The 23,846-nt window shown below is 33.1% G+C and overlaps 1 protein-coding gene across 2 annotated transcripts in view; it reads left to right on the forward strand.

Moving 5' to 3' along the window:
- NUCKS1 (nuclear casein kinase and cyclin dependent kinase substrate 1) overlaps positions 1 to 23,846 on the forward strand; it is a 32,661-nt gene that overhangs the window by 1,084 nt on the left and 7,731 nt on the right. For both annotated transcript variants that reach the window (XM_051998524.1, XM_051998525.1), the window contains exons 2-3: positions 18,487 to 18,536; positions 19,840 to 19,945. In XM_051998524.1, the coding sequence (XP_051854484.1) occupies positions 18,487 to 18,536; positions 19,840 to 19,945 (156 nt within the window). The remainder of the gene's footprint in view (positions 1 to 18,486; positions 18,537 to 19,839; positions 19,946 to 23,846) is intronic.

The following is a 23,846-nucleotide window of genomic DNA, read 5'->3' on the forward strand; positions in this document are numbered from 1 at the left end:
TCCTGTTCTCCAGTAGATGGTAGGATCGCCCTTGTCACTTTTTTGGGGGGAGGGGGTGCCACTTTGAGGGGGAGTGGCTTTGTGAGACCTGACAGGAGCCTCCAAGAGGAGGTTGCACATGAAAGCTTGGTCTTCAGCACAGATGCTGACGGTTTGCAGGGGGACTGGTGTTTGGAACATTATTCTTCCTGTGGTGGGAGGGGACACTATGTCCCTGCTTCCTGCTATTTCTTAGTCTAAATTTTATGGAGAAAGTCCTTTTGCCATTCAAGTGGTAACTGGAATGGGTTTTTAGACACTACCACTCCAGCGTCTCATCCATTGCTGGTCTCCTTCCTCCCCATTTGCCAAACAGCATTAACAAAAAATGGTAATGTATATTTATTTTTAGGGTTTAGCATTGAATGATATTGGAGGGTGGGAGAGGAAATTAATTATATAAATTCATCAGTGCTCTTCTCTTTACTCCCTAGACCCTCCTCTCTTTCCCTCTTCCTTGATGCTGATGAGCTGTAACAGATTCCCGATGAAGAAAACTGAAATGCAGTTCCTACCAAATGGGCTCTCCTGCCTACTATCAAATGCAAGATATTTTTGATAATCCAAATCAAACAGTATCTTTGATAGAACAGCTGATGTTTGTTTTAGCTGGGTTATATATTTTATTATGTCCTGGAAGCACTTGCTACAGCTTCAAATGATCACTATTTGCTTATGGATTTTAAATTTTGTATTCCTAAGTAACTTAATTATGTTGTTAGTGATTTCTTATTTCTTATTCTTACCTGCCTGGGTTTATTTGTTCTCCCAAATTCAGATATTGGAACCAGAGCAGAACTTTATTACTCAAGAAGTTGGATTTTGCTTCCATCACATGAGGGTAAATATACAGAGCCCAGCTTAAACGTCAAATTTCTCTAGGTATAGGTGATACCTGCATCAGTTTTTCATTGTGCATTATAGAGATGTAAACTAATTTTTAACTTTTTTTATTTGGCCTTAGCTGAACTTTTAACAGGCTTGTTTATATGTCAGTCGGCTTTTTTTTTTAAGTGTCTCACCTGAAAATTTATAAATTCAAAAATCGCTCAATAAAAGAAGAATTTAGAGGATAAGGACTCAATACTTTGGGATGTTTTTTGTTGTGTTTTTTTTTTTTTCCAGTAAATGTCTAGCTATTTATGACCAATAAAAAAACTGAGAGAATATTCCTTGATTTTTCTTTTCCCCCAAAAAAGACACTTGCCTTCACAAAGAAATCTTTTTCCTTTAAGATATAATTATCCTTAATGCAGATAGGTAAGTTTAGTTTTGTTTGGGAATAAACAGCATTAACAACTTTGTTCTTAGGTAAAAATCAACACAAGCCTTATATTGCAAAGCCAGATAATATGAAATTAATGATTCTTTCCCCTTCATTGAAATGTTAGTATGTTCTCACCATGGCATGGTATAATAAATTCTGGGGGCTTTGTTTCATTTAGACTTTTGAGTCTTACTAGTTCCTTAACTTCTTTGTTAATATTAAATAAAATAGAAAATCTGTCTTCTGTTGAATTCCATGATCGTTGGTAGAAAGTTGTTCAGTCACATGCAACTCTTTGTGGTCCTGTGGGATTTTCTTGGCAAGGGCACTGGAGTGGTTTGCCTTTTTCTTCTCTAGTGGATGGCAAACAGATTAAGTGACTTGCCCAGGGTCATGCAGCTAGTGTCTAAGGCCACATACTTTGGTAGAAAGTACTTCACTACTATTAATTCCTCTGTGTACTTGGGGAGTTGGAAAGGGAGAGAATGTTACGAGAGCTTATAAACAGTATTAGGTAATATGTTCTTTCACATCTCTATGTATTGAACATTTTAAGAAGTCTCAATACCTCACAAAAACTAGTATTTTAGGTCCTGTCCTTTTATAGCACCTAGCATACACAGCGTCCCATGAACATTTTAAAGTGCCTTTTTCTTGCATCCGTTTGCAAGTTGTAAAATCTTCAGATTCACTTAGACCAATCCTTGATCTTACATAAGTGGAGACTGAAACCCAGAGAGCCTTTAGAGTTGACTGGTCAGAGAGCTCATAGTTGGTAGAATTTGGAATAGAATCTAGGTTTCTCAATGATCCTTTACCCATTCTGTTTGCCGGTTATTAGTAATAGCTAATATTTGTTTCAACATTTAAAAAAAAATTCTCTTTTAAATTCATTATCTAATTTCATCCTTACCAAAACCCTATGAGATAACAGGAAGATTAATCTCTGTTTAACAAATAAAGCTAAAGTAGAGAAATTTCATGATTTGCTTGGACTAGAAAAATCGTGGTTTTAGGACTCTGTGTGGTACTCTTTGCAGTGACAGAGCTCTTTGTTAAAGGAACATCAACCAACCTATTTGTCCTTTTCCATTGTCACATATCATCACAAATACAACAGATTTAGCAGTTTGAGCTGTTCCCCTCGGACCTGAGGGCTTATGGTTATAAAGGAACTTTTGCTATTCTCTAGCTTAAATTTAAAACTTGGAGAGTAAGTTATATGAAATAGAATTTAGAAAATATTGACTTTATCATACTTTACCCTTGTATTATGACTTAGGAAAATAATTCAAACTTTCTTCAAATTCTTAATTGCTCCCTTCAAAAGTAAGAATTTTGGTTAAAATATATCTAAAGTCAAAATCCAACATATTCTTACTTATCAAGAAATTGGCTTTTGAAACCATCTTTGAGTGAAAGCCAAAGGAGAGAGGGAAATTTGCTGAAGCTTGCAAGTTTAAAGTGCTGTAATGGAGTTTATTGTATTCAACATAAGATATTCTATAGGTATTTATTTCCACATATGAGTGACACTCTTAATACTCTAGTATGATTCTAAATTTTAAGACGCTATTTGAAAGATTCATACCAAGGTTATTTTGTAAATGGGCAGTAGTAGATTGTTTCCTCATACTTATATTTCTTTCTCCAGCCTCTTCATTATCATTCTTTCTCCTAAAAACAACATGCATAAAAAAAGAAAAAATGCTTTGAACTTTATTAATCATTTAAGTACAAGTTTAATTCATGTAGAACTTGTAAGGGAGGGAAATACTTGTCATTCAGGGTCATAGTCTGATCTTTAAGAAACAGGCATTTTCTCCCTTGAAGTAGTAATTTTTAAAATTTTAAATGAGCCATAGTTTGAATTAATATTAGAACATTTTTGATAATTCATAATTTCTGTGTGTAGACATGCAAATATGGCATGTTCAGTCTTAATTTTTAATTTCTTTTAATTGTGGTAAGGGAAAAACATTTTGAAGATAATACTTGCAAATTTCACAGGTGTCAAATGCTACCAATGGGTATCTAGAGGAATTAAAGAAAGGTCAGCTGATATTAAAACTGTATTTTAATGAGCCATTATCAATATTGAGTATGTTTTTCTATATTTTGTCATTGATTCCAACAAAATATTTTAGGAAAACTTGGCCCATTTTATATATAAATGATTTAATTTGTTCAACTTAGTTTTGTTTTGTGGGGGGGGGGTTTAATATTATATTTTCAGGAGATATTTATGCACTGCAACCCAGGTCTTAGTCTTAGCTCCTCTATTCACTAGGCCTCAGTTCTTTCAGATATAAATTGAGGGGGGTTGGTGTAGATGACCTTTTTTTTTTTTTTAATTGGTTGTATTGGGCAGCTTTGACATCTTTATTCTAATTTACCATGTCATAATTGTTGTTTTAAAAAAAAATTGGCATAGAATTTTTTTCAGTAATATTTTGAGGGAATATTATCAAAATATTAGGGAAGAGAGCCAAGAGGTTCCTTGAAGACATAGAAAAATAATAAGAAAAGAGAATGTAAAACATATGAGGAAAATGTGTGTCAATAGAATGAAAGTAGTTAGGCTTTGAAGCAGTAGAATTAATGATTTATATTTAATTTGTAAGACTGCAAAATCCAAATAATAACAAGTGTGATTTACATAATATACATAATGTTTGCAAAAAATCATAGGTATGTTATTTCATTTAAGCTCTTCAACTCTGTGAGATGGTGCAATAGGTAGTACTATCTCTCTTATACAAATGGGAAAATGAAAGTCAGAGAGGTTAAGTGACCATGGCCACATAGCTACTAAGTAATTGGGAATTTGTACTCACATATTCTTGACTTCAAGATTAGCATCCAGTGAGGGTATTTATGAAAAATTGTAGTAGATTACAGTATTAACATTAAAAAGCATTATTTCTGATTTTAAAAAATTGTTCTTTTGTTATTATACCATTTTCATTCACAACTATATTCCTTCCTTCTGTGATAACAAAAATAAAAAAGTGGCACAGCAAAGCATACATCACCTAACGCCATATATGCTTTCCCATCTGCATTCCTCTTCTCCCTCTTTTTCCCTGCCTCTCACCCCCAAAAAGGGGAGGGAGGTGCATTTTCTTATCTTTTTCAGAAGGTAAACTTGATTACTATGTTTAGCCATTCCTCAATTGATTGACATTTACTTTATTTCTAGTTCTTTGCTACTGCTAAAACATTGCTTTGGGTTTCTTGGTCTGAATGAGACATATCTGACTTCTTTGAGATACATGCTTAGCAATAGATATTAGAGTTCTACATTTTAGTCTTTCTCCACATGATTGCACATTTTCCCCCTTAAAATAAAAACAAATTGAGTTTTTAAATTTAATCTTTAATTTACCAAAAAGTAGCTTTTCTAATTTAGGGGACATCATGATGGAAGGAAAGAACAGCACTAATAGTTAGCAGTGACTTCTAATTTCAGGTCTGGATAGATCATTTCTTTGTTAAAGTGAGAAAATTGGTTATGGTTCTGTATAAAAAGAAAAAATTTATTTTATACGTGAAGCATTTTGGATAAAGGAATGTTTTCTTCTCATAATACCAGTAGAACCAGCTGTGAAAACTGATACAAATATTTTATTATAATTTTATTTTGTTATCTCTGTTTTCTTGCCTTGTAGATAAAAAAAAAATCCACTTTCAGTTGACATTACTTGGTTTTTTGAACTATTTTAAAATTCTTGTCGGTCTGTTAAATAACAGAAAGTTTTACAGCCTGACAAATAATAGAAGACTTTAGTATATACCATAAATATCCATATACATGTTTAAATAATAATTTTCAAAAGGGAAATAAGTAACTTACTGCATTCAAATCAACAAATACCTGTTATATATTAGGCATTGTTGATAAGTGCTGGATACAAAGACAAAAATGGTCCTCGTCTTTCAGATTTATAATGTAATAAGGTAGATAAGAACTGTACAAATAAGTTTTTTAGGATAAATGAAAGAAAAATCTCAGGGAACACACTTAAATTAAAGGAAACTAGAAAAACCACCTTACGAGAAGGTGTAATTTTAGTGAATACTTCAGGAAAGCCAGGAAATTGTTATGAGAGGATTCTAGACTTGAGGAGATACAATCAGGAAATGAGATCCTACACAGTTGTAGAAATATTGTGAGAATTAAGAATTAAGAGACTTAATAGGACTTATTCAATACGGAGAGTGGGAGATGTGTATGTCTTGTGTGAGAAAAGTTCAGGTTTGAGTTTGTATGATTGGGAAAAGTAGTAGGAAAGTTAGAGGAAAAGGGTTTGCATTGTGGGGAGAAAGCATTCCGTTTTGGACGTGACTATTGGACATCTAGTACAAGATGCCCAAAAGGCTATAGATAGCTTTTTAGGTAAATCAGGTTATTTAATAGATATCAATTAAGCAAAGTACTAAGCTGGTCACTAAAGAAATAAAGTGAACAATAATAGTGCCTATCCCCAAGGAATTTAGTAGTGATGAAATATGTATTTATGTGTATCTACATATATATGTCCATATTGAAGTAAAAGTAGAAGGTAATTAGAGGGGAGGCAGAAAACATTAACAATAAGTAATATTGGGAAAAGGCTCTATGTTAGGTGGCACTTGAGATTAACTTTGAAAGAAATTCAGTATTCTGAGAGGTGCCTCCATAAATCTGAACTATGGAATGTGCTTCTGATTATAAGATAATTAATGATAGTACATGCCTTTCATTCTTTTGGGTTTACTTTTTTATGTTTGATCCCTTTGGTACTTCTTACCATTTGCCAATTCCCCATCCTCCTTAAAAGCAAAGAAAAAGCAATTAAGCCATATGCAATCCAAAAACTCTTACTTAAAAGTATCTCATAGTTTTTTTAGAGCAAAATTTAGACATTGTGCACTAATATTCCTAATACTGTTTTGATTTAGTCATTGGGTACTGTTCTACTGATTAAGAAAAAGAAAAGAAAGTCTTTTGCATCATTTCTTACAAATCTTTCCATGTTCCTGAATTGCTCATACTCGGTTTTCACTCTTAGGAAAATGTTCCTTTCAATTGATAAACTTGTTTTTATATCACCTATATTTCTGAATATAATTCTTCTCTCAGCATTCACTCTTCCCCTTTCTTCCCTCTTCCCAACCCTTCTCCCTTTCCTCTTCCCTATTTCTCCCCTCCTCTCCAGTAGCAAACTTGTAACGGAAAAGAAAAAACCATGGTTCACATCTTGAGGAATCTGACCTCATTGCCTCATAGTTATATGATTGTCATAATTATATTTTTGAACACCAAAATGTCTTGTGACTACTATGGCCCCCACAATATTCCAATACAAACTATTGGGATTTAGAGGTATAGAAGAAGCATATGAGCATATGAAAGAGCTACATGATGTCCGAGAGCCTTAATTATCCTTGATTCCAGATATTCTATAGTGTTTTGTTTTTTTAATTGGGTATGCTCAAATCACCTCTTTGCTTCCAGAAGTTCCTGAGAAACTGCAATCATAATGAACATTTCTTTTCTACATATCCTGGATCAAGGTTTAGAGTTGGACCTTAGAGATTATCTAGTTAGTTCAATCTTCTTTCTGGTAGTAATGACTTTATAGTGGTTAGAAGTAGGGTTGAAAGCTGGTTAACCAAATCCTTTCCTGGTTTTTATTTTACTTTATGAAATAATCTATGATTCAATTGGGTCTTTTCTTTGAGAAGATAACAAGCTCATTCCCATCAGTTCCTAGCATATGCTGGCTACAAATACTTAATTTTGCTACAGCATTAGAATTAAGATTTATGGAGCTTAAATTTTACTGTTTAGGGGTCTTGATATAAGATAGAGAAGCTTAGGAAATGATTCTTGGAAATCAGCTTTATCTTATAAATGAGGCTAGTATTTACATAGCTGTAGGAATAGGATTTCCAAGTTGATACAGGAATTATAAACTAGAAAAGTGTCAAAACAAGATAATCTAAGACCATTTTTATTCAATCACATTCTTTATTTCTCCTTATTACACAACCTCTTTTAATTCATTTCTTATATTGTAGTCTTTATACTTAGGCTTTAACTTTTTATGTCAATATTAGTTCAATACTCCAATAGATTTGTGATTTTGTAGATGTTCTGCTGAGTACCTCAGAATGAAAGAAAATTGGCTCAGGATTTGCAAATACTATAGCTGCTATGGAGTCAGATTCTATAAGGCTTTAACACACTGGACAAGTTTTGAGTGTGATCTAGCAGCAAACTGTCTCTGAGGATCTGGTTATCTAAGCAGAGTCATCACCTGTAGGCTGAGCACTTAGTAGTAAAAAGTCTGCATTAAATCTCATGATGATTTTTTTCTCTAGGTAAACATTCTAATTCCTTTAATTGGTTTTCTTATGGCATAGGTATCCATCTCATGTCCAGAGCCTACTAAAGTGTGGAGTGTTTAAGAATATATAAAGGGGCAGCTAGGTGGTGCAGTGGATAGAGCACCAGCCCTGAAGTCAGGAGGACCTATGTTCAAATGTGGCCTCAGACACAATACTTTCTAGCTGTGTGACCCTGGGGGGAAGTCACTTAACTCCAACTGCCTGAGCAAAAAACAAATAAGAATATAAATTAAAATACAGCATTATGATAATTTGTAGTTTTTAAAATCCATAAAGTGGCTTGTAGGATCTTTTCTATTTGAGTTGGATACCAGTCTTAGGGCATGATCTCAGTGCCCTTTATACCCCTTGTTGTTTACTGATCAATTTCTTTCCTAAAATGTGATACTCAGAATTGAACCCAGTATTCTACATTTGGTATGAGGAAGGATCAATGTCTACATTCTCTCTGAATGAAACCCTAATACTCTATTGGCTTTTTTTTTTTTCTTTGTACTGTATTGCTATTGATTTATTTAAAATCTTCTAAACCCCAGATCTTTTTCAAATGAACTACTTTCCAGCCATGTTACATCCATTTTTGAGCTTGCAAAATTTTGGTTTTTTAATCCATGTTAGAATTTATATTTCCTTAATCTTTGAACATTTGGCCTAAAGTCCCAAATTACCATTTACAATTTTCTAATTGCCCATTCAGCTTTGTGTCATCTACAAATTTGATAAGCATACCTTGATAAAAAATATTTTAATAGTCCATGATTAAGGGGAACCCCATTAGAGACAATTTTCCTTTTTAATATCAACCCATTAGTGACCGTTCTTTGGTTACTATATCAATTCTGAATCCCTGTAACTGGATCATCAACTAAGCTAATATCTTTCCATTTTATCCATATGAATAGCTTTGCTAAAAAGTAAACTTACATCATCAGTATCTGAGTTATGTTTGTCCTCTGACAGTGATACAGTAGAAAAAATACTGGCTTTTGAGTCAGAGAATCTGAGTTCTGTTCCAGAATTACTTATGAGTTTAATGAGAAACTTCAACTGTTAGGGCCTCAAGTTTCCTCCCTTGTAGAAGGAAGGGGTTGCACTAGATGATCTCTAAGATATCAACCAATTCTAAATTTATGATCCAGTGGTTGGTTTTTGTTACTGTTTTTGTTTTGTTTAAGCTTGTTATAATAGTATAACCTGTTGTTTTTCTCCTTCAAAACATTTTCATGAGTTGAAACCTCAGTTGTTTTAGTTTGTATTTATCTTATTACAGATTTAGATAATTCTTTCCTAGCTTTCTTGGGGAGCAGGAAACAACTCCCTGTTTATATCTTTAGAATGCTCACTTGTTTGAGAATGACTTTTATATATTAGCTAGAAAATTTTCTTCCCAGTTAACTATTGAAATTCATGTAAATGCTTCTTCCTTTTAAGTAATCAAAACCTATTTTATTTTATGTAAAAAATATTTTATGAAAAAATTTCCTCTTCACCAGAGTTGTGAAAGTATTTTTTTTCCTTTTTTTTCCCCTCCCTAACAATGTACATTTGTCTCATACCATTTGTAGCTTATTTATGGTATATGAAATAAAGATGTTAGTCTGAATCTAAGGTCCTTTAATCTGCTCTCTGGTTTTCCAATTTTCTTATTGTATCAATCATTCTTGAATAACCTAATTTGTTGGATCAGTAATGGCTATATATTTCACAGAATCAAAAAGATTGAGATCTGGTCCAATGTTTTCATTTTACCATGAAATGATTCTGGTACAGAGAGATTATATGATCTGTTGACTGTCACAGAGCTAATAAAACAACAAAAGTCAGAGCTAGTATTTTGAATCCAGATCTTCTCATTCAGAATCCATCATTCTATCCTCTGATTTAATGAGGGCTATTAATACTTGGTGTTTCTTATCCATTGTCTATTTCTAGATTAAGTACAATCATTTATTCCCCAATTTTCATAAAAATATTTTCAATAGCAAAGGCACTTTGAGCTTCTGCCTACATAAATGAAACTGGTTTGCTTTAAGCGTAATTTACAAAATGAACTTTTTAATAAACTGTCAGATAATTTTCAATACAAAATAAATGAATTGGACTGCATAGATTAGAAGAAAAAAATTAATTGCATTGATGCATTTATTTATTTGGACACAGCTTATCTAGAACAAACTATTTGATTCACGTAGAATATAAAACTGAAGTTGCTTTTTTTTTTTTTTTTTTTAATCAGTAAAATCTGATTTTTTCCTTCTCATCTCTTCCTCCTCCTCCCATGTTATAAAATAAGGGGAAAAACCAAACCTCTATAAGAAACATAGTCATTCAAAACATTTCCCCATTGATTATGAACCCCAAAACAGTGATCTTACTCCAAATCTCTTTTTCTCTAAAGGTAAATAATATGTCTTATCATGAGATCTCTGGAATCATGATTGCATATTGATATTGATCAGAGTTTTAAAATAAAAGTGTTGTTTTTTCCTCCAAAGTTTTGTCTTTATAATGTTGTTTTTGTATTAATTATTCTACTGGTTTGATTTATTTCATTCCCTATTGCCTCCTTTGTAACATTTTACTCTTATTACCCATTCCTGAATCTTAACACTCTTATATTTTACATCCTCCCTTATATATTCTATTATCTGGTAATATTGGTTTTCTTGCTTTTTCTTGAACAAGACACTATCTTTAGACTAGAGATATTTTCAGTGATTGTACCTAGTGCATGGAATTGTCTCCCTTCTCATGTATGCCTTTTGACCTACTTAGCTTCCTCAAGTCCCAAATCAAATCCCAGCTTTTGCAGGAAACCTTACCTTAATTCTGGTGCCTTTTCTTGATTATCTCCTGTTTATTCTTAATGTAGCTTACTTATATGTAGTTATTTTCATTTTGTCGCCACCCATTGGACCAAGCTCCTTGAGAGCAAGAATTGTATTTTGACTTTATTTGTAATTAGCATTTGGTGTGTATGACAAGTAATAGGGACTTAAATTTTTATTGACTACAATTAGTTCATTTAAGTCTTCCCAGCTTTGTCTTGATTCTTTCCCTTCATTATTACCTAAAGCAACTCTTTTTTTAAACTTAATAGTATTTTATTTTTCTAATTGTACATAAAGATAATTTTTCAACATTGATTTTTGTAAGATTTTGAATTTTGATTTTTTTTTCTCTCTTTCCTCCCCTCTCCCCAAGACAGCAAGCAATCTGATATAGGTTATACATGTGTAATCATTTCCTTATTAATCATGTTGTGAAAGAAAAGGGAAAAGTCACAAGAAAGAAAAACAGAACAAAATAAAAAGGCAAAAATAGTATGCTTCAGTTCATATTCACTCCCCATGGTTCTTTCTCTCTGAATGTGGATAGCATTTTCCACCCCAAATTATTGGAATTGTCTTGGACCATTTTACTGCTGAGAAGAGCTAAATCTATTGTAATTGATCATCCCATAATCTTGTTACTGTGTACAATGCTCTCCTGATTCTGCACACTTTATTCAGTACCAACTTACATGTCTTTCCAGGCTCTTCTAAAATCAGCTTGCTTATCATTTCTTATAGAATGATAATGTTCCATTATATGCATATATCAATTTATTCCACCATACACCAGTTGATGGACATCTACTCAATTTCCAGTTTCTCACCACCACAAAATGAGCAGCTACATTTTTGTAGTGTGGGTCCTTTTCCTCTCATTATCTTTTTGTAACATAAACCCAGTAGTGATAATGCTAGATCAAAGGATATGCACAGTTTTATAGTCCTTTGGGCATAGTTCCAAATTGTAGAGCAGGGCTTCTTAAACTTTTCACCCAAGACATTTTTACATGACCCCACATATATGGGTATATAAAATAGGTTTACAATTAAAAATTTACTGATAATAAATCAGTTTCACAAATCCCACATTTAGTTCCAAGACCACCTATGAAATTGCAAACCACAGTTTAAGAAACTGGAACTTAGACAATGACATTCTCTCATATTCATATAATTATTTATTTAGTCTCTAGTTGATAAGTATTTCCTTAGTTTTCAGTTCTTTACTATCACAAAAAAGAACCGCTATGAATTTTTGTGTATTGGTGGATCTTTTTCCTCTTTACTCTCTTGGAAAATATAGATCAAATGTTAGGAACCTTAGTGTATGTGCACAATTCAATTTTTTGAGCATAGTTCTAAATTGCATCCCAGACTAGCTAGTTCATAGTTTTATTAACAGTGTGCCTTAATGTACCTATTTTCCTTTTGTATTTGTTTTTTTCCCTTTTTTGTCACCTTTACTAATCTGATGGATATGAGATGGAACTTTGGGACTGTTTTATATTTCTCTAGTGATTGAGAAGTGTTTGTTTTTCCCATATGGTTCTTGATGTCTTAGATTTCTTCTGAAAAGTGCCTGTTCTCAAATATTATCCTTGCCACTACAAAAAAAGCTGCTAAAAACATTTTGGCACATGTGGGTCCCTTTCCCTCCTTTAAGATCTCTTTGGGATATAAGCCCAGTAAAGACACTGCTGAATCAAAGGATATACACAATTTGATAGACCTTTGACCATAGTTCCAAATTGCTCTCCGGAACAGTTGAATCAGTTCACAACTCCACCAACAATGCATTAGTGTCACAATTTTCCCACATGTAACATTCTAACATATCTTTTCCTATTATCTTAGCCAATCTATGAGTTGTGTAGAAATACCTTAGAGTTTTCTTAATTTGCATTTCTGTAATTTAGTGATTTAGAGCATTTTTCATATGACTATAAATGGCTTTAATTTTTTCATCAGAAAATTCATATCCTTTGACCATTTAGCAATCGGGAAATGGCTTATAGGCTTATAAATTTGACTTAGTTCTGTTTATGTTTTAGAAATGATGCCTTTATCAGAAATACTGGCTATAAAAAGTTTCCCAACTTTCTGCTTCCTGTATAATCTTGGCTTCATTGGTTTTGTAATTTAATATAATTTAAATTATCCAATTTGCATGTCATAATGTTCTCTATTTCTTGTTTAGTCATAAATTCCTCCCATTTCCAAAGATCTGAGAAATAAATTATCCCTTGTTTTCCTAATTTGCTTATAGTATCACCCTTTACACTTAAGTCATGTACCCATTTTGACCTTATTTTGGTAAGGGATGGTGAGATGTAGGTCTATGACAAGTTTTTGACATACTAATTTCCAGTTTTCCCAGCAGTTTTTATCAAATAGTGGGTTCTTATCCCAGAAGCTGGAGTTTCGGTTTATCAAACAGTAGATTAGTTAAAAAAAAAAAAAAAAAAAAAAAAAGATCTGTTTTTGTTCTTTCTAATTATATATATACCTTCTATAAAAGTCAGTATTCTTCTGTATGAGATAATGGGAAATCACATTAGCATTCAGTTTACTAGTCCCCAGTCCAAGGAATTAAAGTAGACTTTTATGGGAAAATCTTTTAAAAAAAAATTTTAGAGGTCATAGTTTTAATTTAATTTTTTGGGGGGAAGGGTATTGTGCTTGTAGGATAGGTAAATTAAAATGACTCTTGTGGGTAGAGGAACCCAATCTTAGTTGAAATTCTGGAACAGTCTGTTTAACAAAAACAGAGCTATTAACTTTTTTTATACTTAGTGATGATTTCGTCCTTCAGATGGTAGAACACTAAAGAAGGGGAAATTCTATCTTTCAATTTTCACTCACAAGGAGAGACTCATTGCTGGAATGAAAGTCATAAAAAATGTTTGGGGGAAATGATCATTTCTTTGCAAAATTTTTGAAAAGGAGAGGAAAACCAGACAATATTCTGCCATGCACCCCAGATTTGAGAGTCCAGAAGAAAGAGAAACTCTATCTTATGAACTAAAAATTCTACAGGACAATACAACCCAGAGGCTTGTGAGTCAGGACTAAGAAGTAATAGTCCCTCTCTATGTGTGTCATATTAGCCAGACTTCATGTGAAATACAATTTTTGTTTTGTTTTGGAAAGTTACATTGGTACACTGAAGTGTCAAGTGAGGGACAGCCGAGATAGTGAAGGATCTTAAGTTGATGAAACTTAAGTCATTTGAAAATTAGAAGATTATTTTCTTTTCTCACTTATATGTAAAAATAATTTAAATTTTTTAAAATGAAAATCTGAGGTCCATTTCATTAGAGGGACCGTGGACCCTTTAATAAAGTGCTATTGACTTAGAGCTCTGCCTTGTTTTTTTTTTTTTTTTTTTTTTTTTTTAATTCATTGCAAGTTGGACAATTTTGAAACTCCATATTAGAGAAATGCAAGGTAAAACAATCCCTAGATACCACTTCACACCTATCAGATTAGCTAATCTAACAGAAATGCAAAATGACATACTGAGGGGATGTAGAAAAATCAGACACTATGTGTGGAGGTGTTAACTGATGCAACCATTCTGGAGAACAGTTCAGAACTACATTGAAAACTATGCATATATGCCAGAAAATCAAAGAAAATGGAAAAGGACCTATATGTACAAAAATATAGCAGCTCTAGTGTTTAAGAATTGAAAACTTTAATTGGGGAATGGCTAAGCAAGATGTGTGAAATGATCAGATTGATTCTGTGTCTTTTTAAAATTGCTCCTGTTCACAATAAATTGATTTTTTCCTGTTATTGCCTAAATCATGGTGTTTTGTCTCTGAACTTAGTTCAGAAATTCAGTTGGCCTGTAATGAGTTAAGTTTAGAAATCTAATTTTCTTACTAATATTCACTATTTTATTCTTGCCTCCAGGGAATTTGTTATCTTTAAGGGATGTGGGTAAACACTAGAGAAGTCTGATCTAGTCTTTTTACATTAGGTTATCTTCATAGAATGCCTGGTTTATTATCCAAAATAGTCTGGGCCACTATCTCTAACTTTGCAAAGTAATCAAACATTGAACATTAGTGACACAAGAAAAAGGAAAGGGTTGTTGCTAATCCCTTCCCAATTTCAAATCAGTCATATTGGTGCCTGTACCTCAGCTTCCTAACCATAGTAGTTTAGCCATTTGTGATGTTGAGCTCTTTTAACTAATGATAACTTGCTTCCTGCCTATGATATCCTATTCTCGCTTTGTACTCCCAAAATTATAAGAAAGAGTTATTGTTAGCCTCATTCAAGATCTTAGTTTTGCTAAGAAAGCTGAGATCCTGTTTATTGGCAAAGTTGTGTCTCAGTTGACCTTTAACTGTTAAATATGGTAAATGATTTATAGTAACACTTTCTGTGATGGCCAAGAATTGGAAGCCAAGGGGGGGTGTCCATCAGTTGGGGAAAGACTGAACAAGTTATGTGGGATGAAATTTTATTGAAATACTATATAAGCAATGGTAAGCAGGATAGTTTCAGAAAAACATGAAAAGACATATATGAATTGATGTAAAGTGAAATGAGCAGAACCAGGACAATACTGTATAAAATAGCAGTATCATATATGTTATGCTCAATTGTGAAAGAATTTACTATTCTCAACAATACAGTGATTCAAGAATTCCAAAGGATTTAGTGTGAAAATGATCTCTATCACTAGAGAAAGAAGTGCTGGAGTCTAAATGCAGATTGAGCCATTCTTCTTTTTTTTTTAATTTTATTTTTTCTTGGGGGTTTTTTGTCATCTATTTTCTTTTGTAACTTGGCTAATACGGAAATGTATTTCATGTGACTGTACATGTATAACTATATCAGATTTCTTGCCTTCTCATGGAGGGGGAAGAGAATTTAGAACTAGGTTTTTTGGTTTTGTTGATTCTCTAGGACTCTCCAAATATACCATCATCGTTTTGTTTCCTCATTTTATTCCTTCAATTTCTTTTCTTCTCTTGTTGCTATAACTAGCATTTTAGTACAATATTGAATAATAGTGATGATAATGGGCATCCTTGCTTCAAGTAATGACTTCAGGAAACAAAATATCTAGTTTCAGATTTTGAAGGGCTGTCACATGAAGGAACAAATTGAATTTTTTCTTTGTCCCTAGAACACAGAATCGAGAATGTTGTGGAAACTGTAAAAGCAGATTTAGGCTTAAAGTCAAGGATTCCTTCCTCACAATTGGAGCCATCCCAAAGTAAGAATGGGCTCCTTGGGAAGTAGCAGATTCTTCTTTGTCAGAAGTCAGAACAAAGTTTGAAGGAGTACTTGTGGGGGTTCCATTTAATTTTGTACTTCTTTAAAAAAAACAAACAACTAATAGGCATTATTTTCTCTCCCTCTTAATTGAAAAATAACTCCAAAAGACATTAAAATATTCATAATTAAACAAAACTAACTCCCCATATTGACTACATCCAAAATGGTGTGGTGTTTTTTTCTGCATTGTGAATCCATTTCTCTTTGACAGGAAGGGGGGTGATGTTTCCCTCTGTCTTTTGGACTATATTTTATCATTCAAATTTCTCATCTTTCAAAGTTAATTTTTTTTTCTTTACAATGTTGTCATTGTATAAATTCTTTTTCAAGTTCATTTTAGTTTACTTTGCAACAATTTAGTTTCCTCTGGAATGATACTTTCCTTTTTCCTTTTTTTAAGAATCTGACATCCCATTATATTCATATATTATTTGTTTAGCTCTTCCCCTATGTGCAAGCACCACCTTAGTTTTCATATTATACTGGATGAAAAGAGTTGTTGTAAATATTTTTATACTTATGAGACATTTGTGGGGTTTTCTTTTAATAAGAATTGTACCATATGACCACTGAGGTCCTTTTCATCTTTGAAATACTCTGATTTATTCTTTAGTTTACATTTTGCCTGTTAACAATAATAGATAAACAAAGAGAATAATTCATTAACCACAATTATATTCAGTTGTCTTTAAAGTTTTGTTTTGTTTTTAAGGCTTCTTTCCTGGCTATCTAGTAAGGAATTGGTAGGATTCTACAACACTGTTAGTACATTGTTAACTTCTTTCTCTGTTCTCATGAGCAGATATTGAGAGCATAATAAGAGATCCTGCCTCATATCTTCCTTTCAGGTTAGATGTTGAAACAATGAAACTGAGTCTGACCTGCTTCAGTTTAATTGTAGTGATGTTACTGTGCTTCTCTTAATTCTTTTGAGTTCATTTTTGTTATGTCTTTGTAAGACTGCTATTATCAAAGTAATTATAGTCCTACCATTCTCTTCTCTAAGGCTGTTCTGAGATTCGTGCATTTTGGCTGTTAATATTGAAGCTTTTTATTAAAGGAGGAATTTTAACTTCATTTAAATGCAGAAGATTTGAAAAAGTAAGAAAAACTAGAATTGAAATTCTTTATCTTTAGTGACATTCTATTAATGCTAATTACTTAGATTTTCTTTGTATTAAGTGGGACTTGGGGGAAAAAATGCTTTGAAAAGTACCTAAAATAGGAGGAAAGCTCCATTGAGAATACTATATAGCATCCTTTGAAGATTAAGAAAAATCTGGTCACTGCATCTTTTGACCTTTTGAACAGTTTTATGAGACAAATAATTTTAATAATTAGGGGCAATGGTAATTTAGTTAAAATGTTTGATCAACATCAAGCATTTAAGAAAATGTATTTATAGTTCAAACAGTTATAGAATGCAAACATTTGACTTTATCTACCAGTTTGTTTAATTGGTGTTATAAAGTAAAAACATTAACAATATCAATACTATGAAGAAAAATGTTTTTCTCCATGGACAGTGTTTTAGTAGTAGTCATTTGTAACTAAGTATTTAGCCTTTCATGATGTTGGACTCTTTTAACCAATCATAACTTATTTCCTGCCTGTGAAATCCTATTTCTTTGTTTTGCCCTCCCCAAAATTATAAAAGAGCTGTCTCAGCTTCATTCAGGATCTTAGCTTTGCTAATAAGAAAGCTGAGATCCTATTTATTGGTAGACAGTGATCTGGTGAACTTTTAATAAAAAGAAAAATCACACAACTTCATGTGAGAATAGCTGGCAACAAGTAAGCGGTACAATAGAAATTAAATGAATAAGTAAAGAGAGAATTCTCAAAAAGAATTTTAAATTTCTCTTGAGGCTTTACCAGAACTTTAATTATTGGAGTTAATTATATTTGATTTACTGATTATACTAGATGTGGATTTTGTTTCATTTGTGGGATTTTGTCACAGAAGAAAAAATGGATCTGCATTATCACTAAAGTGAAAAATATGTCATAACTGTATGACTCTTGTTTTTAAAGTTCATTTTAGTTTATGGATGAGATCACAAGAAGCATATCAGAAATTAGTGCAGTAGTTTCTAATCCAGAGAATGAGAATGGATTTCTTTGAATATAAAAAGATCTTTAAAATTTTATGGTCACAGTTTGGATTTTTGTTATTGTGCCCCTTTGGGCTAAATAAAATAAAAATGCTTTGGCCTGGGCAGGAGTAGGAGTGGGGGAGTGGGGTATGTGTGTGAAATAAGCATCAACTTAGTTGGAATTTCTTCTGTAACATTCTTTTTGGCATGAATCTTAAAATCCCTACATCTTTTGGAATAAGTTAGAAGATTCACAAAGAGCTGTTGCCATTATTTAGTCTGTTATTGAATAGTGGTTCTAATAGTTCAATATGCTCCATTTTAATACTGTCCAGAAAATAGCTGCTAAAATATATACATTTTGCAGTATTTACCAAGAAATTTAATTCAAATGTAAGAAAATGCATAAAATAAATTTCTTGAGGAAATTTTTTTAAAGTAACTTTTGGGGAGAACCCTGCTGTTGAATAAAACAGGTGATCTATATTCTGGATGCCTTAAATAAGCCCTATAACCTCTGTTCCTAATTAATTGCTATTTAAATTCTTCCTTACAGAAACAGGAAGGTGGTCGATTATTCACAGTTTCAGGAATCTGATGATGCAGGTAAGTTTGTGCCCCGTCTAGAAGTATATACACTGAAATATATTATTAAATGCTTTTTTAAAAGTCTTGAGTTGGAGGGAAGTCCTGTTTTTTTGTAATATCCAGAGAATATTGGGATAATAAGAAGCACTAATATAGTGCTGTAAGATTTGTAAGTCAACATTTCATTTTATCATCATAACCCTTTTGGTAGGTACTATTCCCATTTTACAAATAAAGAAACTAAGGCAGGAATTAAGTGATTTGCCCAGGAGATATAAAGCTGTTAAGTGTTTTGAAGCCAGATTTACATTCAGTTCTGCCTGACAGGTCTAGCACTCTTATCAACTACCAGTTAGCTTATAACTGGTGTTATATGTGTGATATGAACATCCTGAAAAAATATAATTTTTAAATTTTGCATATCATGTTTCATTTGTAGCATTTATTTTTAGCAAAGAAAAGGATCACCCTAGTGAAATATTCCAGTCTTTTTTTCCTCACATCTTTTCTAAAATATTTTTACTGTTAATAATTAAAGAAAAGCTATTTTTAGGATCTGTATCTATATATTTTAAATCTCATGATTTTCTTCAAGTTTACTTTTTTTGGTAAATAAATAGCTTGGTGGCTCAGTGAATAGAGTATTGGACCTGGAATCAGGAAGACCCAAGTTCAAATCTGGCATCAGTTAGTGACTATAGCTATATGATCCTGGCAAGTCACTTAATTTTTTTTTTTTTGTCTCAATTTCTTCATCTGTAAAACCTACCACCAAGTTTATTATGAGTATCAAATGAGATATTTGTGAAGTGCTTACCAGTATCCGGCACATAGTAAGTTTATATAAATATTAGTCTTCTGATACAATTGTCCTCTAATAAGCTTTTTTATCTGAATGACCACAAATTCTGAAGTCCTGTTGAAGCTTTTCACTATGTAAGAAATCTCTTGTTATAAATAGATCTTTTGCCTCTGTATCCAGAGGGTTTTAACACTTTGAAATTATAGTTAAGAATCATTTGCCTGAAATAATAGAATGTGTTGGAGTCTATGGGTTTTTTTTAATGTTTTATTTATTTTAATTTGATTTCCTTTGTAATCTATTTTATTTTATGCATGTAAAAATTTAATCCTGAAGAGTCTGTACATTTCACCAGACTACCTAAGGATTCATAACACAAAAAAAAGTTTAAGATCCTCTGGATTAGAAAGATCCCTATTCCACCCAGTAATCCTATTGCAAAGGAACAGCCTGAGTAAGAATGTAGTGCTGATTTTTATTCTAGGAAGCAAACAATTAATTTCATTTTTAACCATTAAGATGAAGATTATGGAAGAGATTCAGCTCCTCCAGCTAAGAAAATTCGATCATCACCTCGAGAGGCTAAAAACAAGAGGCGGTCTGGGAAAAATTCACAGGAAGATAGGTAAGAATGGTGCTGCTTCTCTTGGTTTTTGTTGTCTGATGTTCCTTTCTCTTCTCCCTTGTGGAATCCTCCCTCGTAACAAAAAAACACAGCTAAGTAAATTAGCCTCTTTTCAAGGAGAGAAAAGTGTGTTTTATCAATCTGCTCTTCAGGAATAAGCTTGATTATTGCAATTAATTGGAATTTGCCTGCCTCTTGATGTTGTTTTAATTTCCATTATTGTAGTTACTATTCATGTTTTAAATTTTCTTATCAGTTCATGCAAGTCATTTCATGTTTCTCTGAAATTCCTCATATTTGTCATTTTTATGTATTTTATGACACAATTTATTAATTCCTTTCTATTTTTTGCTGTTGTGAAAAGTGCTGCTGGGGTGAAGGATGAAATGACTTATAAAAAGCAAAGGGGATCTTTAATCTTTTTAAAGAATAAAAGAAAATAAGCTGAGAAAAAAGTTAAAAAGTGTTACTGTGGTTGTTTTGTTACATAGGTCTAGCAGTAACTTAATATATTAAACACACCTTCACTCATCCCATAAATAGAAAACTTTGAACTCCAGCATTCACTGTTAATTGGGGTTATTAAAATCAGGTCTACTCTCAGAATGAAATGTATAAATGGATATTTTCATGTTTTTCACTTGATTATAGTCTTTAGTCTAACATTTGCTAAATTAGAGATTAGTAAAGAGGGAATCTCCTGGTCACCTGATAAAAATGGCTGTGGTGGAAATACATATCCTGTATAACAGGTGTCTTATGATTTGGGGGAGATATGGGGGTGTAAAGAGGCACTGGCTTAGAATAGGACATCAAAACTATCTTGTCCTGTTTAATTGACAGGAAAATCAAATAAAAAGTATTTGTTCCAAGTTATTCCCTTGAAGTGTTGAGATGATCACATGAAAATGATTTAGATTTAGACAGGAAGGCACAAAGAGGTGTGAAGTGTTTTGCCCAAAATCATATAACTGACAATTACAGAGCCAGGATTAAAATAGTTTGCTGAGTTAAGATTAGAAGAAATCTAAAGATTTGTGTTTTCTATAAGTTGAATCAAGATGGTAGAGTGAGAGGAAGCATTAAGTGTCTAGCTCATCTGACACATCTCTTTGATAGAGGTCTGAAAAATGTACTAGATGAATTCTGATCAGGAAGGAGTCAGATTTTATTTTTTTCTTTTCCAGCCCAGGGCAACTTTCAGAGCCTGAAGGGTTGAGTTGAGATCCCTGGAGATGGAGCATATGATATTGAGCATCCAAGCACTTGGGGACAAAAAGGGCCAAGACAGAGCAGGAGGCACTGTCACAGAAAGTGATCTTGAAAGGGGGTCCTTCAACATGCATTAGGTGTGGGATCAGGTGTCATCTGGCAACTCTGTCATCACGACTTGCAGTGCCAGACAGGATAGAGAGGAGCATTTAAGTGATAAGAACATACTATGTACTGAGCAGGGAAAAAGATCTGGAAGAAAATGGTGGCTGTGTGATTCTGATCCTAGAAGCAAAGTATAATGCCCCCAACTAAATGTGAGCTGGCAGTTCAGGTGTTCTGAATCTTCAGAGCCTCCCAGTAGGCTAGAAGTGGCTTGAGACCATCAGAAGTCTGTGGAAACTCTTAAGAACAAGCCAACAGATCCAAACCTGGGTCAAGAACCTACAGAACTCTGTCAGGAAGGTAGGGAACAGGTCAGCAGAAAGACATAGGAGAACAGAAACTCAGACTAGATCTTGGAATGCAGTGTGAAAGAAGACCAAGGATCTAAGTTTAGAACCAAGACTAATCAGCAAAACGGAATATTATATTCCCTGTCTACAGGGGGAGGGGGAGGGGAGCGAGGGGGAATGGACTTTAATAAAATAAGCTTTCCTGATGAAAGGACCAGAGCTGGGTTGAAAATTTAACATAGAAACATAGGAGTTAATAGAAACATTGAAAAATGAATATGAGTGAACAATCATAAGAGATTAATCAAGTTACTAAATTGTTTTAAATTCTTATATTGGAAGATAATACATCTACCTGCTCAGAATTCTGTCATCACCATTGGTCAGAGAGGGTTTGGGTAATAATTATGTTGTATTTTGATGATCTCAAAAGAAGAATGGGGAAGAGGAAAAAGCACATTGGGAAAGAGGGGAAGGAATAAGAGAGATTAATTTACATAAATGAGGTATACAAAGAGGAGTTTATGCAATAAGATGGGGTGGTGAGAGAAGAGAACAGTTAACACACTTTATCTCACATATCTGAACTGGAAAAGGAGAAAAGAATACACATGTGCACAAGTTGGGTATAGGAACACATCTTACCCAACAAAGACATAGGAAGGATAGGGGCTAAGGGAAAAGAGCATATAAGCGTTTGAGAGTCATTAGAAGCAAGTTGGATTTTACAGTTTTTGTTAGGGGGGAGATTAGTATTTTCTTAGCATCATATAAGATATAAAATTAAATTAGAGTTGTATGTGATCCTAGAGATCAATTGGCTCAATCTCTTCATTCCTCATTTTACTAAATGGGAAACAGGCCCAGAGAACTTGTGATTTTCCCAAGATCACTGAGAAAATGACAGAACTAAGAATAAAACCTCTTGTTTTCTGACTCCAAATCCAAGGTTGTTTCCTTTGTACTGTGTTATTTTAATGTGCCACCTTTGAGGGGGGAGGACACATTGGGTTTATATTTAAAATCCTACCATTTTATTGGTTCTGTCTTTAGATTGGCTTTTGTTTGGTCAAAGAATTGTTACACAATAGCATTTAAATACATTAGGTTGTATAGCTTAAGATATTGTATGGTATTTTGGGGAGTTGGGGAGATATGAATGATGTGTACTGTCTGGCTAGTGTTGTTTATTTATCTTACTAGCAAGAGCTTCTCTGCCCCAAATAGATGACCATAAATATATTTGTTTAGCAAACCCCTTTGCTGCATTTCACTAAAGTCATCTTCAGTATACACATTTACCCTTAGATTATGCCCAAATGTGAACCCTTGCCTACCCTTTGGAGAAATCATTTGGTCTTTTAGTGTTTGAAAATGTTTTTCACAAGGACTTGAAAGGGATGTGTGTAATCTGGGTGTGTAATTAATTAGATGGGCCACTAAAAATATTAGGAGCAAGAGGAGTCTGTTGCCCACCTTCTGTAATAATTTAGTTATCCAGGGTGAGACAGAAACTTTTGAAGCTTTTTTTTTTTCCCTTCTGAATTTAATGTGAGTTTGCAAAGAATAAAAAATAAGAATTATGTATGAAACTTATATTTTTTTAAAAATATGTATTAAGTATATCAGGGCAACTAGATATCCCAGTGTATAGAATGCTGGGCCTAGAGTCAGGAATACTCATCTTCCTGAATTCAAATCTGGCTTCAGATACTAATTAACTGGGCAACTTGCTTAATCCAGTTTGCTTCCAATTTCCTCATCTATAAACTGAGCTGGAGTAGGAAATGGGAAGACACTGTAGTATCTTTGGGGGAAAAAAAAACCAGAAGAGGTCATGAGTCTTTAACTACTGAAAAACAACTAAACAGTAATAAGTATAATGCAAGAAATACATGCTGCTCTGCTCTTTTGTGTGCTTTACTGCACACAATATATATTTTGGGAGGAGGCAATCACGGTGAAATCACTCGTCCAGTGTCACACAGCTGGTAAATGTTTGAATTCAGGTTCTCCTGGACTACAGGGCCAGTGCTCTATCCACTGCACAACCTTGCTGCCCCTGTTCTCAAAGGTGTGACTTCATTGATGTTCTTTTTTGCCATCACTGTTACTCTATCCCACTATCTCCAATCTCCTACAAAGGCAAGTTTAGTTAATCATAACAAATTCAGATATTGTCTGAAATTGTGTTTCTTTTTTTATTTTTTTTTTATTTTTTTTTTATAATTTAT

The sequence above is a fragment of the Antechinus flavipes genome, chromosome 4 (assembly GCF_016432865.1).
Source record: "Antechinus flavipes isolate AdamAnt ecotype Samford, QLD, Australia chromosome 4, AdamAnt_v2, whole genome shotgun sequence".
NCBI lineage: Eukaryota > Metazoa > Chordata > Mammalia > Dasyuromorphia > Dasyuridae > Antechinus > Antechinus flavipes.